General features: G+C 43.1%; 1 protein-coding gene across 34 annotated transcripts in view; it reads left to right on the top strand.

Moving 5' to 3' along the window:
* LRMDA (leucine rich melanocyte differentiation associated) overlaps positions 1 to 16,249 on the top strand; it is a 1,316,989-nt gene that overhangs the window by 638,519 nt on the left and 662,221 nt on the right. For all 34 annotated transcript variants that reach the window (XM_081564329.1, XM_081564346.1, XM_081564565.1 and 31 more), the window contains 2 exons: positions 1,903 to 2,042; positions 16,070 to 16,187. In XM_081564329.1, coding sequence (XP_081420455.1) covers positions 1,903 to 2,042; positions 16,070 to 16,187 — 258 coding nt within the window. The remainder of the gene's footprint in view (positions 1 to 1,902; positions 2,043 to 16,069; positions 16,188 to 16,249) is intronic.

Here is a 16,249-nt window from a genome sequence, read left to right as displayed (position 1 = left end):
TTTCTTAGTCACCTTCTCCATATGCTTCTAATCTATCATCCTCATTCCAGTGATCCTTTGTGGTCATTCCTGGATATCATTTGTTGAAGATTTGAAAGATCATTAACTTGGTCATACAGTGTCCTGTCTTTGTTTAGGAAATGAGGATGATGTTGGCCAGTAGAAACCCACAATCTATGAGGACACTCAGACCCTCTTTAACTAGTTTTCCCCTCTCTTGCTTGTGAGCTTTCCCTTTCATTGTTTTGGTCTTGCTCCCTACCAGTCTAGTGATTGTTCTTCCACATGATCTTTACATAGCTTGTGTATGAATAGTGCTTGAAGGCACTTAGTTTAGAGAATATAAAGTTGAAGGAAGATATGTGAGCCTCAACCATCTGAAAGGCCATCACATGGAAGAGAGGAACTACTTATTCTTTGTGACCTCCCCAACTAGCTAAATTGAGTCACTGTGTGGGAATTTAACCTCTGGGGGAATAAAAACTCTCTCTCATGGTTGTTTGGAGAAGGCAATGGCACCCCACTCCAGTGCTCTTGTGTAGAAACTCTGATGGACAGAGGAGCCTGGTAGGCTGAAGTCCATGGAGTCGCGAAGAGTCGGACACAACTGAGAGACTTCACTTTCACTTTTCACTCTCATGCATTGGAGAAGGAAATGGCAACCCACTCCAGTGTGCTTGCCTGGAGAATCCCAGGGACAGAGGAGCCTGGTGGGCTGCCATCTATGGGGTCGCGCAGAGTCAGACACAACTGAAGCGACTTAGCAGCAGTGGCAGCTTATGGTTGTTAGAGGTAGTTTAAACTTTCTCGTGGTGATCCTCTGGCAGATATGTTAGGGACTGGATTCAGATGTTGGTTGGATCTGGAGTTCAATTGACAAACTGAAGTATGAGAAAATTGAGATAATACCCCAAGGTTAGGTAGCATCCACACAGAATAAGGGCAGCCCTTTTATTTCATTTGACCTTCTTTTCCTGGAAATGGTACCCCGACTCTTTGATTCTTACAAATGGCATCTACCATCATATATTTAGCCCTTGTATGCTCTACTGTCATTTCCTGGTAAGGGCCCCATTCTGTCTGCTGATACAATGTTAGCTAACTTTTTTCATTTATAGGCTCCTGGTAGTCATGGCCTCTATTTGTGGCCTACTGAATCAGCTTGCCTAGGGCTCAGCTCTCTGTATATGGCTCAAGTTGGAAGCTGATATGTGGACTTGTCCTTCCCAGTACCTGCGATTCCCCTCAATCTATGACTCTTGCCTTGTTTGGTTTGGGATCTCAGTGTTTGTCTTGACTGAACAGTGGGTCCCACTGGGGAGATGGAAGATGGAGTACTGTCACCACTATGCCCCACCTTTTTTTTTTCATTCTCTCCTTCATAGAATATTAAATTCACAATATATTCTCAGGAAATGCTTTTTGACCTGCCTGACCTCACTAAACCTGTTCTGTTTGTCTTTTCTTCTTAGCTTTGTACTCCTTTTCACCCAATGTAATGTCTTATTACCACCAGTGAGGCCACTGAGCCATGCTGAGCTCCACAACAGACTCTCAGATCATAGAGGAGGCCAATCCCAGTTTGCATCCATGCTATTCCCATGTTTTAATGATGGACTACCCCCAAAGGAGAAACAATATATTTCTGATGAGACCTTTGGAAGTAATTTCTTGCTTTCATTAAAAGTTGAGCTGTGTCCCCAGTGGGAGTGAAAAACTAACCATGTCAGACACCCACAGCAAGTTGATTTCAGCCCCTACCCATGTCATGTCCTGGGAGCAGATGGGGTTCATCAGCTGCTAGGCTGTGCCTTTCAGTTATGGTCTGTGCCTATTAGTTATGGTCTGTGTACCTTGCTAAGCCTTTTGTCTTATTGGACCAAGATCCTTAACCTTTGTCACATCACTGACTTGGAGTATCTCCTTGATCACCTGGCGGAAGTTACACCAGCTCTGGAGTACCTCAGCCTCCTGGGGAATGTGGCATGTCCCAATGAGCTCGTCAGCCTGGAAAAGGATGAGGAAGACTACAGGAGATACAGGTGAGTATCTAGGGGTTTGAGCATGGTATGAAAAGAGAAAAATGAGAGATAATAAAATTGGAGAGATAATATTATACTCTGGGGTCCATAATAGATGTCTGGTAAGCATCAGTGATCCCTTCATGCTATCTTAAACTTTACCCCATTGGGTACCCTATAGCCAGGGTCTCCCTTCATTGAGGATAACAAGAGCCAAGAAACATGAAAAGATGTTGAGTGGTCTAGCCCAGGGGTTAACCAACTTGTCTATAAAGGGCTGGATATTAAATATTGTATGCTTTGAAAGTCATGTGGCCTCTGTTGCAACTGTTCAGCTCTTCTATTATAGTGCATAAGTAGTAATGAACAGTTTGTAAATGAATGGGCAATGCTGTGTTCCAGTAAAACTTTATTTACAAAAACATGCAGCAGGCCAAATTAGACCCACGGGCTGTATTTCGCTGGTCCCTGCTCTGTGTGGTAAGATCTTCCTGTCTGCTTCAGAGTCATATCTTGGAGAAAGAGGCCTTCCTATGAAAGTTTAGGGAGCTTATATACAGTCTCAAGAGAAAGCTCTATAAGGCCCATGACTTTGGTCTTTGATGGACTCCAAAGTGAAAATGCTATTCTTTCTTCTCTTTACTTCTAAACTATCAGCTTTGAAATACCTAATCCAAAATCCTCTTTAGGGAGTCTTTTTTGACCTTACTCATTTTACTAAACTAATTTTATTTTTGCTCTTCATTGTAAATTTTGTATGCTCTCATTCTTGATTATTGTTTTCTAAATGTTTTGAATGATGTTTTCATATGTATAGCTTTTCTCTCAGTTATAAGCTTTCACTAGCGCCCCACCTGAATCATGTACAAGGAGGGAGGGAAGAAGAAAGGGAGGAAGGAAAGAAATATAAGGTAGAGAGGACTCAGTTCAGTTCAGTCACTCAGTTGTGTCTGACTCTTTGCAACCCCATGGACTGCAGCACGCCAGGCTTCCCTGTCCATCACGAACTCCCAGAGCTTACTCAAACTCATGTCCATTGTGTCAGTGATGCCATCCAGCCATCTCATCCTCTGTCATCACCTTCTCCTCCTGCCGTCAATCTTTCCCAGCATCAGGGTCTTTTCCAAGGAGTCAATTCTTTGCATCAGGTGGCCAAAGTATTGGAGTCCTTCCATCAGTCATTCCAATGAACACTCAGGACTGATTTCCTTTAGGATTCACTGGTTTTATCTCCTTGCAGTCCAAGGACTCTCAAGAGTCTTCTCCAACACCACATTCAAAAGCATCAATTGTTCGGTGCTCAGCTTTCTTTTATAGTCCAACTCTCACAGCCATACATGACTACTGGAAAAACCATAGCTTTGACTAGGTGGACCTTTGTTGGCAAAGTGATGTCTCTGCTTTTTAATATGTTGTCTAGGTTGGTCATAGCTTTTATTCCAAGGAGCAAGTGTCTTTTAATTTCATGGCTGCAGTCACCATCTGCAATGATTTTGGAGCCCAAGGAAATAAAGTCTCTCACTGTTTACATTGTTTCCCCATCTATTTGCCATGAAGTGGTGGGACCAGATGCCATGATCTTAGTTTTCTGAATGTTGAGCTTTAAGCCAACTTTTCCACTTTCATCAAGAGACTCTTTAGTTCCTCTTCACTTTCTGCCATAAGGGTGGTGTCATCTGCATATCTGAGGTTATTGATATTTCTCCCGGCAATCTTGATTTCAGCTTGTGCTTCATCCAGCCCAGCATTCCACATGATATACTGTGCATATAAGTTAAAAAAGCAGGGTGACAATGTACAGCCTTGACATACTCCTTTCCCAATTTGAAACTAGTCTTTTGTTCCATTTACAGTTCTAACTGTTACCTCTTGACCTGCATGCAGATTTCTCAGGAGGCAGGTCAGGTGGTCTGGTATTCCCATCTCTTGAAGAATTTTCCAGTTTGTTGTGATCCACACTGCCAAAGGCTTTGGCGTAGTCATGCAGAAGTAGATGTTTTCCTGGAACTCTCTTGCTTTTCAATGATCCAGCAGATATTGGCAATTTGATCTCTGGTTCCTCTGCCTTTTCTAAATCCAGCTTGAACATCTGGAAGTTCACGGTTCACGTATTGTTGAAGCTTGGCTTGGAGAATTTGGAGCATTACTTTGCTAGCCTGTGAGATGAGTGCAATTGTGCGTTAGTTTGAGCATTCTTTGGCATTGCCTTTCTTTGGGATTAGAATGAAAACTCACCTTTTCCAGTCCTGTAGCCACTGCTGAGTTTTCCAAATTTGCTGGCATATTGAGTGCAGCACTTTCACAGCATCATCTTTTAGGATTTGAAATAGCTCAACTAGAATTCCATCACCTTCACTAGCTTTGTCTGCAGTGATGCTTCCTAAGACACCCTTGACTTTGCATTCCAGGATGTCTGGCTCTAGGTGAGTGATCACACCATCATGGTTATCTGGGTCATGAAGATCTTTTTTGTATAGTTCTTCTGTGTATTCTTGCCACCTCTTCTTAATATCTTCTGGTTCTGTGAGGTCCATACCATCTCTGTCCTTTATTGTGGCCCTCTTTGCATGGAATTTTCCCTTGGTATCTCTAATTTCCTTGAAGAGATCTGCAGTCTTTCCCATTCTATTGTTTTCCTCTACTTTTTTGCACTGATCACTGAGGAAGGCTTTCTTATCTCTCCTTGCTGTTCTTTGCATTCAAATGGGTATATTTTTCCTTTTCTCCTTTGCCTTTAGCTTCTCTTCTTTTCTAAGCTATTTATAAGGCCTCCTCAGACAACTATTTTGCCTTTTTGCATTTCTTTTTCTTGAGGATGGTCTTGATCACTGCCTCTTGTACAATGTCATGAACGTCTGTCCATAATTCTTCAGAAACTCTATCAGATCTAATCCCTTGACTCTATTTCTCACTTCCACTGTATAAACATAAGGGATTTGATTTAGGTCATACCTGAATGGTCTAGTGGTTTTCTCTACTTTTGTCAATTTAAGTCTGAATTTGGCAGTAAGGAGTTCATGGTCTGAGCCACAGTCAGCTCCCGGTCTTGTTTTTGCTGACTGTATAGAGCTTCTCCATCTTTGGCTGCAAAGAATATAATCAATATAATCAATCTGATTTGGGTATTGACTATCTGTTTAGTAGGAAGGACTACTAGAAAGTAAGTTTTGGAAGTTTGGGGAGAGAGGATAATAGTTTGAGAGGAACTTGTCCTGTTGGGGTTCAGATTTTTAAATATGTGGTGATGAAGGAGTGTAGTTAAGGGCATGCATTTTGTATAAAGGCAAAGCTGTAAGAAATAGTGAAATCTCTTGAAAATTATATATTTAAAAATAAACATACATGTTAGTAAGGGTAGAGCATAAATTCAGTTGTACTTTATTGGGAAGAATTTTGAAGGAATCTTAGACTATTTTTAAGCCACTTTAGAATAAAGTTCTATCCCTATGTTAAAAGAAGTGTAATAAATCAATTTTTCTCATGAAGACTTTTATTTGGGATGTGATACTATTAATTTGAATGTGATTTCTCTTAGGAGAAATATGGTTAATATCCAGCAAGTGAATAGTTAAAATTTATAAATCAATCTTCTAAGTTAATAACTTAGAACTTAATTTTCTAACAGTTACTCTCATCAACTTTGGCAACTTTAACAGCTGATTTCATGTATGAAGAGGCTGTTTTAAAACATTTTATCTTCTGGCAGCAACTTATTATAAAATATATCTTAGAAGGGTCAGGTGGTGGAAGAAAGTTCTCTCAGATATCATGTTTAGTAAACCAAGCATTTTTGGGGAAATTCTTATTTGTTTTCTGACTTTTTTCTTCAGATTTCTGGTTTTAATTCTTTAAAATCACCCAATAAATTGTATATGTGTACATATACATGCATATGTGTATATGTGTGTACATGCACGCATTCACACACAGGTTCATTCATTTACCTATTCATGAGGTTTTATGTGAATTGAACTGTAGGCACTTTTTTTAGAATGAGAGCAACAGACTGAAGACCCTGATGCTGGGAAAGATTGAGGGCAGGAGGAGAAGGGGACGACAGAGGATGAGATGGTTGGATGGCATCACCAACTCAATGGACATGAGTTTGGGTAAACTCTGGGAGTTGGTGATGGACAGGGAGGCCTGGTGTGCTGCAGTTCATGGGGTCGCAAAGAATTGGGCATGACTGAGCTATTGGACTGAATTGAACAGATTGAGGAAAATCTCCCACTCCACTTTATTCAGTCTCAAAGAAAGGTTTATAAGGGTGTAAAAGAAAAAGAAAAGCTAATACTAATTTTTACTATTGTTATTGTAACTAGTCTCATTGGAAAAAATACTCAGACCTGTGCAATATCAAAAGATCTGATGTGGAGTCTAGTTTTGCTGGTGGGACTTTTAAAATGGGAAGGACAGTTTCGATTAGTGACCCTTAACCAAGGCTATACTTGTGATTCATCCAAGGTATTTTGATTCATTTAGTGCCAAATGCAACAAAATAGGCAATAGGTGACAGTGATGCTTAATTAAGAACTACTGGACTAAAGAGTATTTAAATTCTTTGTTGGCTCTGCTGTTCTGTGACACTGTCCTCCCAGGCAGTGACAGATCCTCTTTTACCACTAACACCATTTTATATCTTCCTTCTTACACATTTCTCTTACTACTTCATACATGTCAACATCCAGAGAATGGATTCCTGAAAGTCAGGCAGGACTGCATCTTCTTGTCCTTTAAAGCCTTATCAATACCGAAAGTAGTGCTGGCTGTGAAATAGGGGCTTGATATCTGTTTAGAGGAGGTGGCCTGAAATCACCCTTCCCTCTGACGAACTGAATACTTGTAGAGAAATGTGGGGCTCTTTGGGCACCTTGGGTGCCCACTGCCTATTTGGAACTAGATCCACTTGGATATCAACAAATGCAGTTAAAAAGCAAGGATCTATCCTTCAGAATCCATCAAAGTGTTGGTTGTTTGGTCATGATCCTTTAGGAAAGATTGGATTCTAGAAGAGTGATGCTTCTCCTGGGCATGCCTGGGTACCCTTCAACCATACCCTCCTTACTTCTGATCTGTTACCCCAGAAGCTGTTGGGGGCTGGGGTTTGGCAGGCTGTGTGTTACTGCACATATGTCAAGATTGCCATGGGGAGCTGGATTCTAGGGGCCACATGCAGCTGGAATCACATCTGCTCAGAATTACCTTAGAAAATCCACAACACTGGCAACATGCTCACCCTCAGAGAAACAGGAACTAAGAAAAGTGGAAGGAGAATTCAGTGTGGGCCCACCCAGTGACATACTGACTGCATGAGCAGACTTGTAGGCCTATTCTATGGAAATTCTAATTTTTTTATTATTTTACTTATTCTGGTTTAACAAGCATCATCACCCTTGCATTTGGATGAGATCAATGGGTGGATGAGGCATTTCTGTTCTATGGTGTGTAAAAAGCCCTCCTTTATTCATCCTGGTGCTTGTGCATTATTTGTCCCTGAGAAATTTTAGAGTTTCACAACAAGACTTCTGAATGCCAAGTTCCTGTGGCATTTGGGTTTCTACAAAGCAGTGTAGCCACCTTTTGTTTCCTTTTGGTAAAATATTTTCCTGGCCCTTCATCCACAAAGCGTGAGGTCGGCCTTCCTTCAAGCTGTTACCGAGAGCCTAATAGTAGGGGCTCTATGCAAATTTATGAGACATTTTCACTATAAAATTGCTGAAAAAATGAATGATATTTCTACAGTTTACTGTTTTTCACTTTAAGTACATTTTCTGACAATATGTCTTCTATTAATCATTTAAGCAGTAGTAGGAAAACTTAAAGGAGTGTATTCAGAAGCAAGAACCCATAGTTCATTTAGTGCTGTCTAAAAAAAATTCTTATTGATTGGCATCCTCTGTGGTTATGTGATGTAATATTTATAATATGTCACCCAGCCATACATCAAAACAAGTATGTCTCTTGTTTCATTTCCATGAGAGATGTTGATTTCAGAGAGGTCAGCCCAGTTTTAGGTCACGTTGTGGCCAACCACTGGACCAGAAATGGGAAGTGGCCAGATTTATGGAGCTATTGGAAATGACCCCAGAGCTGCTTCAGTTTCTGTGGATTCTTTCCTCCCCTACCTCCACATCACCCCTTTTCCTTCCTCACTTACCCCCTGTGTGCCCAGTTGGATTTTCTTGGCATACGTCCACGCAGTAAAACAGCCTCATTAAATCTGTATGTGAGCATGAACATACTACCAGGTTGTTTAGCGGTGCCCTAGTCCTGCTGGGACAGGAGCAAAGCCGAGCCTGGGGTTTCTCTATGCCATTCGTCATAGCTCATGGCTGAAATATGTCCATTGCCGTGTTATTATAGGCGATGAAACCTGCTCCTGCTCCTGCTCTGCTGTGTACACGCACTGGGCTGGTATTTTGGAGTGAATGTTGAATGGAGGTTCATGTTGAGTAGAGGTGCTGGACCTGAAGGTGCATCAGCCTTCAGGATTGGGGCAGGAAGAGAGTGAGGCAGCCAAGTGAGCTGGGGGACCACCTTCATCCTGAGGATCCCCTTGGGGCCTCCCATGGACTTGAATACTGGCCAGATAATGAATCAAGTATGGGGAGCTTGGATGCCCAGTATGGTCTATTTCTTATCTTCCTTTGTCAGTCTTTTCTTTCCTCTTGCTAAGGAAAGATGGTGGAGTTCAGGTCAGGGTACACAAGTGCTAGACCTCATGGATCAAACAAAGCCATTGGTCTCTTGGGCTCTGAGCACTGCCTCACTAAATCCTTGTGTCACTAAATCCTTTATTGTCTCCTGCCACTCCAATCTCTGGTGGGTCTCTCCTTCCTCCCTCCTCCTCAGTAGGCTCCTCTGTATTCCTTACAACTTGAAATTATTTAAAACATGATGCCCTTTCTTTGTTCCCTCGCAGGGAGCAGCCCTGAGGCCTGCCCAGTGTCTGTCACACTCAGCCAAGGGGCAGGAGGGAGGGACGGGCCATCCGCTGCCGGCCGTCCTGGGCTTCCACCACTTCCCAGCCGTAGAGGAGCCGTAAAACTTGCGGCTTACATAACCCAGTGAGCATTCTCCAGCTAATCTGCAATCTGGGCTTTGAAGATCACAGGAAAGCAAAGGTCACGACCTAGAGATCAAAGTGACAGAAACCCACAGAGTAATTGCTGGTTCCCCTCTGTAGAGGGCCTTGGTCTGTCCTGTGGGTGTATTATTTGCACTGAGACTTCAAACGTGCTGCCGGTGAACTGTGAGGGAAATCAGCTGGCCTTGGCTGGTTGTCAGGCGTTCATTAATGCTGTAGGTGAGCTCACCTCGGCTCATTAGAGGGAGAGCGTTGTCATCTCTTCACTCGCAGTGTTTGTTCATTACTCTGTGGTCTTTATTGACTTTTCCCCACCATCCTCCCTCACCTGAAGGTGTGAGGGGGTGGTGAGACAAGAAAATTGGAGTAATACGAATCAGAGGAGAATATGGATGTATTTATTGTAGATTAACTTGGAGGCACACAGAAATCAAGCCAGCAAACTAAAGCTTAAGAGACTGGGGCAGCATTAGGCCGCTCCCTTCACGGCACAGATGGAGAAACTGAAGCTCAGGAAGGCGGCAGAGACTGAGCCAAAGTCACACAGAAAGCTAAGCCCAGAGTCTGGGCTCTTTCCTCTACTCTGTGAGTCCACACGCTTTTTGTTGGGAAGACCTCCCTCTTGTTTTTCCCTCCAACACATATACTTGAAAGCTTTGGTCTCTTCAGTAAGCTTCATTTAAGCCACTGCTAACTTTTAAAAATTAGTCAGAGACATTTAGCTGTTGATCAGTGTTTTTGATCAGCATGAGGTAAGCAGTGTTACCAAATGGGGTTATGCCATCCAGAGCAAAGAAGCTTGATGTTCTGTTGGCATGTCCACGCGTTTCTGTTAAGCTTTGTGAAAGGATGGGAACGGTTCATGGATCACCTGTTGCTGCCTGCATGGGCCCCCAGTGAGGGGGTGACCCCCAGCTTGTCTCCCCGTTTCCCATGCATGAGAGCAAGAAGGCAGCAAGAGGCAATAGGAAGAAGCATAGAATGCTCTAAAGGGAAGGAGGTAGGGAAAGTCCCCATGACTCCACATGCAGTTCCCTTGGGATCTGGAAATGTGGTGTTTCTCAGGTAGAGTCTCAGAAGAAAGATGGCAGTCAGCCCCAGGAGCAGATGTAGGAGATCTGTCTCGGTGTGCCTGTGGTTGTGCAGAGGGCCTGGGGAGCAGCCAGATCCCCCAGGGGAGCAGGTGTGGGCAAGAGACAGCATCCTCCCTTCCCTTTGAAGTCTAGATGAAAAATGCCAGAGCTTTTGGTAGAGAAAACTGACTTGGGAGCAAAAAACAAACAAACCAAAAAAGCCTTTCTGCTGTTGTTTTTGTCCCCCTACCAGTTGTAAGCATCTCTTTAGAGGATTTCTTTCGGGAAATGGCACTTCCTCTATGAAAAGAGAACCTGAAAAGCTGTGTGAGGGTCTCACTTTTCGAGAATCTGTGTACAGAGACAGGTGGTTCTTTGAACACCTTCCCAGGGTCCCTGGTCTCCTCTGGGTAACCTCACCCTCCATGTCACAGCCAGGAGGGCCTCTGACTTCACTCCGCACCCCTCCCGGCCCTGAGGCTTTCTCCCAACCACCTTGGGAAGGTCAGGAAAATTGGCATTGCCCTCTGGAGCTGGGGATGTGAGCCTTAGAACTTAGACGGATCTCTTTTCATTAAGCAGTGCCCTGGCTTAACAAGCAGTTTTATAAATCTGAAGCTGTCTCCGGGTGCCACAGGATTTATGGACGGGGGTTTCTGCCATAAAGTGGTTTATGATGGCTGCCTTCTGTGTTATTAGTAGCTGTCTCTTCCTTCAACCATTGCTGTTTGATAATAGCTTTAAAACACCCAGAATTACTTACCTGCAAGCCCCGTTCCCGATAGCCCCTGTTGACAGTCTGAATAAGTTTACTGCCCTTTTGTTGTACTTTACCTTCAAAACAAACTGATTGAACCATCAATAGCTCGTGGAAGCTGACAGAGGCATGTCATCTGGACTAGCCCTGGTGATTGCAGGTTATCTGGGGGAGTTAACCTTCCCGCATTGTTAACTGAAATGTTTTATGTACTATGCAACTTTAGGATACGGCTGTGATAACCCTGGTAACTAAGTAATACATCACAGTAAAGAGATTTTGGTGCAACAAATAACCCTGGATTAAATTTACAAGGGTTGAATTGATATTGTAAAAGCCTTCATTCTGTGGCTTCGGGAGTCCTCTCTTGTATTTTTATGGCAAACTTGTATTATACTCAGGATTGAAGCTGCAGCTTTTGACACCCTGACATGACCTAGAACAAAGGGAAATAGATCTCCCAAGACCAGAATGGGACAGGCAGGCAGAAAGCTCACTGACTAAGCCTTGGCAGAGCTGGTTTAGAGCTGGTTCCAAACCACCAAGGGGAAAGAAAGAAGGTCTGGTGGATATGGCTTCTGTCTGGGCACTGGGAACCATAGACATTGGGGCAGGACAGACCATTAGCTGAACTGGGAAGGATATGCTTGACCACCTTATCAACTTCATAATTCCAAAACTATTAATCCTGTGGTGTTTTTGTACTTGGACAGTGATTCTCAGCAGGCCTAGCAGCATATCAGCCTCACCTGGGAACTTATCAGGATGTAAATTTGAAACTTCATTCCAGATACAGTGAATCAGAAACTCTAGGGAGGGACCCTGTGATTTGTGTCTCAACAAGGCCTCTGGGGGATTCTGTCACCTCCTCAAGTTTGGGACCCACTAAGCTAGAATGTAAGTTCGTTGAGAGTAGGGACCTTGTCGGTTTTGTGCATCACCTATTCTTAGCACCCAGCTCAGTTCCTGGCAGGTGGTAGTTTCTAAGTATTTGTTGAGTGGGTGAATGTGTAAATAAATGAAAGAAGACATCTCCTAAGGGACATACTTTGAGTCCTGAGCTGAGTCTCATACTGAACTATTTGCAACGAGCCTTCCTAGTGTCTCTCAGACATCTTTAGGCATCAACCACCTGGAAATCCAGGCTGACCAACTGAATGGGAGTCAGGTCACCCCTAGTTTCAGGGTAGCTGGCAGTGTGTTTCATGGATGTTTCTCTGGTGTTGAAAGAAGAGTGCTCTGAAAACAGTAGCTCTTTGTCATCTAAAATTTTTTAACTAGCTTAAAAGCTAGCACTTCTCTCTCTCTCCTTTGATTTCAGGGCTGTGATCCAAAGTGGGGCGAAATGACAACATGCTGTCTGTTGTCACCATGGTTCCTGCCAGCCCCGTGAAGACATCTTTCATTCCATCATTAAACATTGGCTGATTTTCTAACACTGATTTTTCTTCACCTGAATATTCATCTTTTCCCACCCTACACTTAGTGGGTGTCTTTACTACTTTGAGAGTCACTCCTGACATATTGTTTCTGTCTGTACGTGTCTTTATTTGAAAGAATCTGTTGTCATCAAGACTTTGCTGCTACAAGCAGAAGATGGAAGTTTTCTCTGACACTGACTGAGGCCAGTGGGAGTTCTTCTGGAGTTTAGAAAGGTATTGGGGCCTTTGCAGAACTTGTCTAATTTGGAGTAAGCTTAAGTGGCATTCGGAGAGGGAAGGAGGAGGCTTAGGGAGAAGTAGGAAAGAAAATAATGAGTAGCTTGAGGCCAGGGAGAGAGCAGGAAGTAGGTAGTCAAATTTCTAGCACCTCAGATGTTGGTGTGGAAGTTTCTGAGCAGGAAAAGGATACCACAGAAGAATTTAGAGTATTTTGGACTTTAAAGTCATAGGAAGGCTGTGACTTAGAAACCTCTGAGCTATTTGGCATTTGAGTGATCAGCTGAGTCTTTCACCTGGACAAGCATATGTGAGACCCTTTGATGATGTGAGACCATCCTATGAACTGGGGGTGCTGGCCTCAGGGACCTAAGGCTCCACTGAGGAGGGAGGCCTGCTCACACCTCAAGTAACATTTGCAATGAGAAAAAAGCTTAGTGTTTGGGAACTGCTTTAGGGCTTGTTTCTTTGAAGCTTTCTTAAGATTTCTTGTTCTTCTTTCTTTGTGTTTGCAAAGCTACTTTGTGCATAACCTCAAACTTGGCGCTTAGCTATGCCAATTTCTAATTTCTGTCTTTGAACCCATCTTCCCCATTATATTAGAGCCCCTTACATTGCCAACATCCGTTGGATCATAGAAAAAGAGAATTCTAGAAAAACATCTACTTTTGCTTCATTGACTACGCTGAAGCCCTTGACCGTGTGGATCACAACAAAACTGTGGAAAGTTCTTCAAGAAATGGGAATACCAGACTACCTTACCTGCTCCTGAGAAATCTGTATACAGGTCAAGAGGCAACAGTTAGAACCGGACATGGAGCAACGGACTGGTTCCAAATTGGGAAAGGAGTATGTCAAGGCTGTATATTGTCACCTTGCTTATTTGACTTCTATGCAGAGTACATCATGTGAAATGCTGGGCTGGATGAAGCACAAGCTGGAATCAAGATTGGCGGGGGAGAAATATCAATAACCTCAGATATGCAGATGACACCACCCTTATGGCAGAAAGTGAAGAGGAACTAAAGAGTCTCTTGCTGCTGCTGCTGCTGCTAAGTCGCTTCAGTCGTGTCCGACTCTGCGCGACCCTATAGACGGCAGCCTACCAGGCTCCGCCGTCCCTGGGATTCTCCAGGCAAGAACACTGGAGTGGGTTGCCATTGCCTTCTCCAGTGCATGAAAGGGAAAAGATAAAGTGAAGTCGCTCAGTCGTGTCCGACTCTTAGTGACCCCATGGACTGCAGCCTACCAGGCTCCTCCATCCATGGGATTTTCCAGGCAAGAGTACTGGAGTGGGGTGCCATTGCCTTCTCCGAAGAGTCTCTTGATGAAAGTGAAAAAGGAGAGTGAAAAAGTTGGCTTAAAGCTCAACATACAGAAAACTAAGATCATGGCATCTGGTCCCATCACTTCATGGCAAATAGATGGGGAAACAATAGAAACAGTGAGAGACTTTATTTTCTTGGGCTCCAAAATCACTGCAGATGGTGGCTGCAGCCATGAAATTAAAAGACGCTTACTCCTTGGAAGAAAAACTATGACCAACGTAGACAGCATATTAAAAAGCAGAGACATTACTTTGCTGACCAAGGTCTGTCTAGTCAAAGCTATGGTTTTTCCAGTAATCATGTGTGGATGTGAGAGCTGGACCATAAAGAAAGCTGAGCACTGAAGAAATGATGCTTTTGAACTGTGGTATTGGAGAAGACTCTTGAGAGTCCCTTGGACTGCAAAGAGATCCAACCAGTCAATCTTAAAGGAAATCAGTCCTAAATATTCATTGGAAGGATGGATGCTGAAGCTGAAGCTCCAATATTTTGGCCACCTGACACAAAGAACTGGCTCATTTGAAAAGACTTTGATGTTGGGAAAGATTGAAGGCAGGAAGAGAAGGGGACAGCAGAGGATGAGATGGTTGGATGGCATCACTGACTCGATGGACATGAGTTTGAGCAAGCTTGAGGAGTTGTAATGGACAGGGAAGCCTGGCGTGCTGCAGTCCATGGGGTCACAAAAAGTTGGACACAATTGAGTGACTGAACTGAACTGAAAGAGCAGGAACCATGTTGTAATCATTTCTGTATACCTAGGCCTGGCATAAAGTAGATGCTTAATAAACATTTGTGCAACTGAAAGGAACTGGTATTTTATAGTGTCCATTCTAATGCTTCTTTCCAAAATGGTTTGAGAGTGAGAAAGAAAAATTGGTCCCTGTCTTCAAGAAGCTTATAGTTTTGGTGAAGACATTAACTGAAAGACAATTAGAAAATAATATAGTGTTAGACTGTAGGGTGCTAAAAATGCCTTCTTGGAGTATTGAGAAGGGAGAAAGCAATGTGGGCTTGGGGTGTAGGAGAAAACTTATTGAGCGTTGGGATTTGGAAAGATGAGTGAATACTGAGGATGCTGGATACAGGGAGAAGAAGTCAGATTCCCATGGAGATGATGTGACCTTCTGCTCTTGACATGGGATACCCACCTTTTCTTCCTAAGCAGGAAAGGGTCTAAACAATTGCTCCTTTGATTGGAGGAGTATAGAGGCTTGATGGAAAGCATCTGGGTTTGTGACTGTCCCTGAGGAAGGAGAAATAGAGGCAGGTGTATCTACCTTTTGTATCATTGTTTATATGTTTATATACCTATCTTCTGACCAGGTGAGTCTTCTTGTCAACTCCATACACCTGCTTAAAGATAGTTCATCACACAAGTAGTCATTCGGTTATCCTTAAAGAGGGTAATGGACCCCAAAGACTCTTTCCAGGGAGACTGTATGGCGTATTTGGGCTGTTCATGTCCACTGGAAACCAACTCCCCTTGTTTCTCCTTGATGGAGATAATCTTCGTAGTGCCAGTGTAGAAGTAACTCAGTGATGATGAGAAAAAAGTCCTTAGCATGTGTCTCTGATCCCTCAAGGAAGCAATTTTTCAGCTATGTATGTTCTTACTTCTATCCCAGAGTTGTCCAGGTTATTATTATTGTCCTGATGGCAAATTAAAGTCTCTTGTCTCAGCTCAAAATGAAGATTTTTTTTTGTTCTCTCAGAGATGAGAATAATACAGATGACCCATAAGAATGACAGTAAATGAATGGTATGATCAGGTTGTAGGTTATTTTCTCTGAGAATTTCTTGTGAATCAAAGATTTTGGGTCTATTTTTCAGAATGGAAAAAGGTAAATACATGGATAGGATCTTATTGGCGAATCCAGGTGTGCATTTGTGAGTATACCTTTGAGTCAAGAACAACCATTAGTGTATGTTTTGAAAGTTTAGTTGCATATCTGTATAAAACAGAACCATTTGAATTTCCCAGAAGAGTGATTATTCATTGTGAAAGAAGAGGGGAGAAGCAGCAGCCAAGGTCTAAACATCTGAAGACTTAATGATATAATTTCCTGAACATCAGATAAATTGCATGAACCTTTGAGTCCATCGCCCGGTCTTCCTGAGCTGTCTCTGACTGTTCTCTTGCAGATGCTTTGTTCTGCACAAGCTGCCCAATTTGAAGTTTCTGGATGCTCGGAAAGTAACCAAACAAGAACGAGAGGAAGCTTTGGTCAGAGGGGCGTTCATGAAGGTGGTGAAGCCCAAGGTAAGCCCTCTACTCTCTTTCTTTGTGAGGATTTATGCCTCACATGTTGGGTACTCTTCAAG

This window comes from Giraffa tippelskirchi, chromosome 2, assembly GCF_054371585.1.
Source record: "Giraffa tippelskirchi isolate mGirTip1 chromosome 2, T2T-mGirTip1v1.2.pri, whole genome shotgun sequence".
NCBI classification, from domain to species: domain Eukaryota; kingdom Metazoa; phylum Chordata; class Mammalia; order Artiodactyla; family Giraffidae; genus Giraffa; species Giraffa tippelskirchi.
This window is presented reverse-complemented; position numbering and strand designations above follow the sequence as displayed.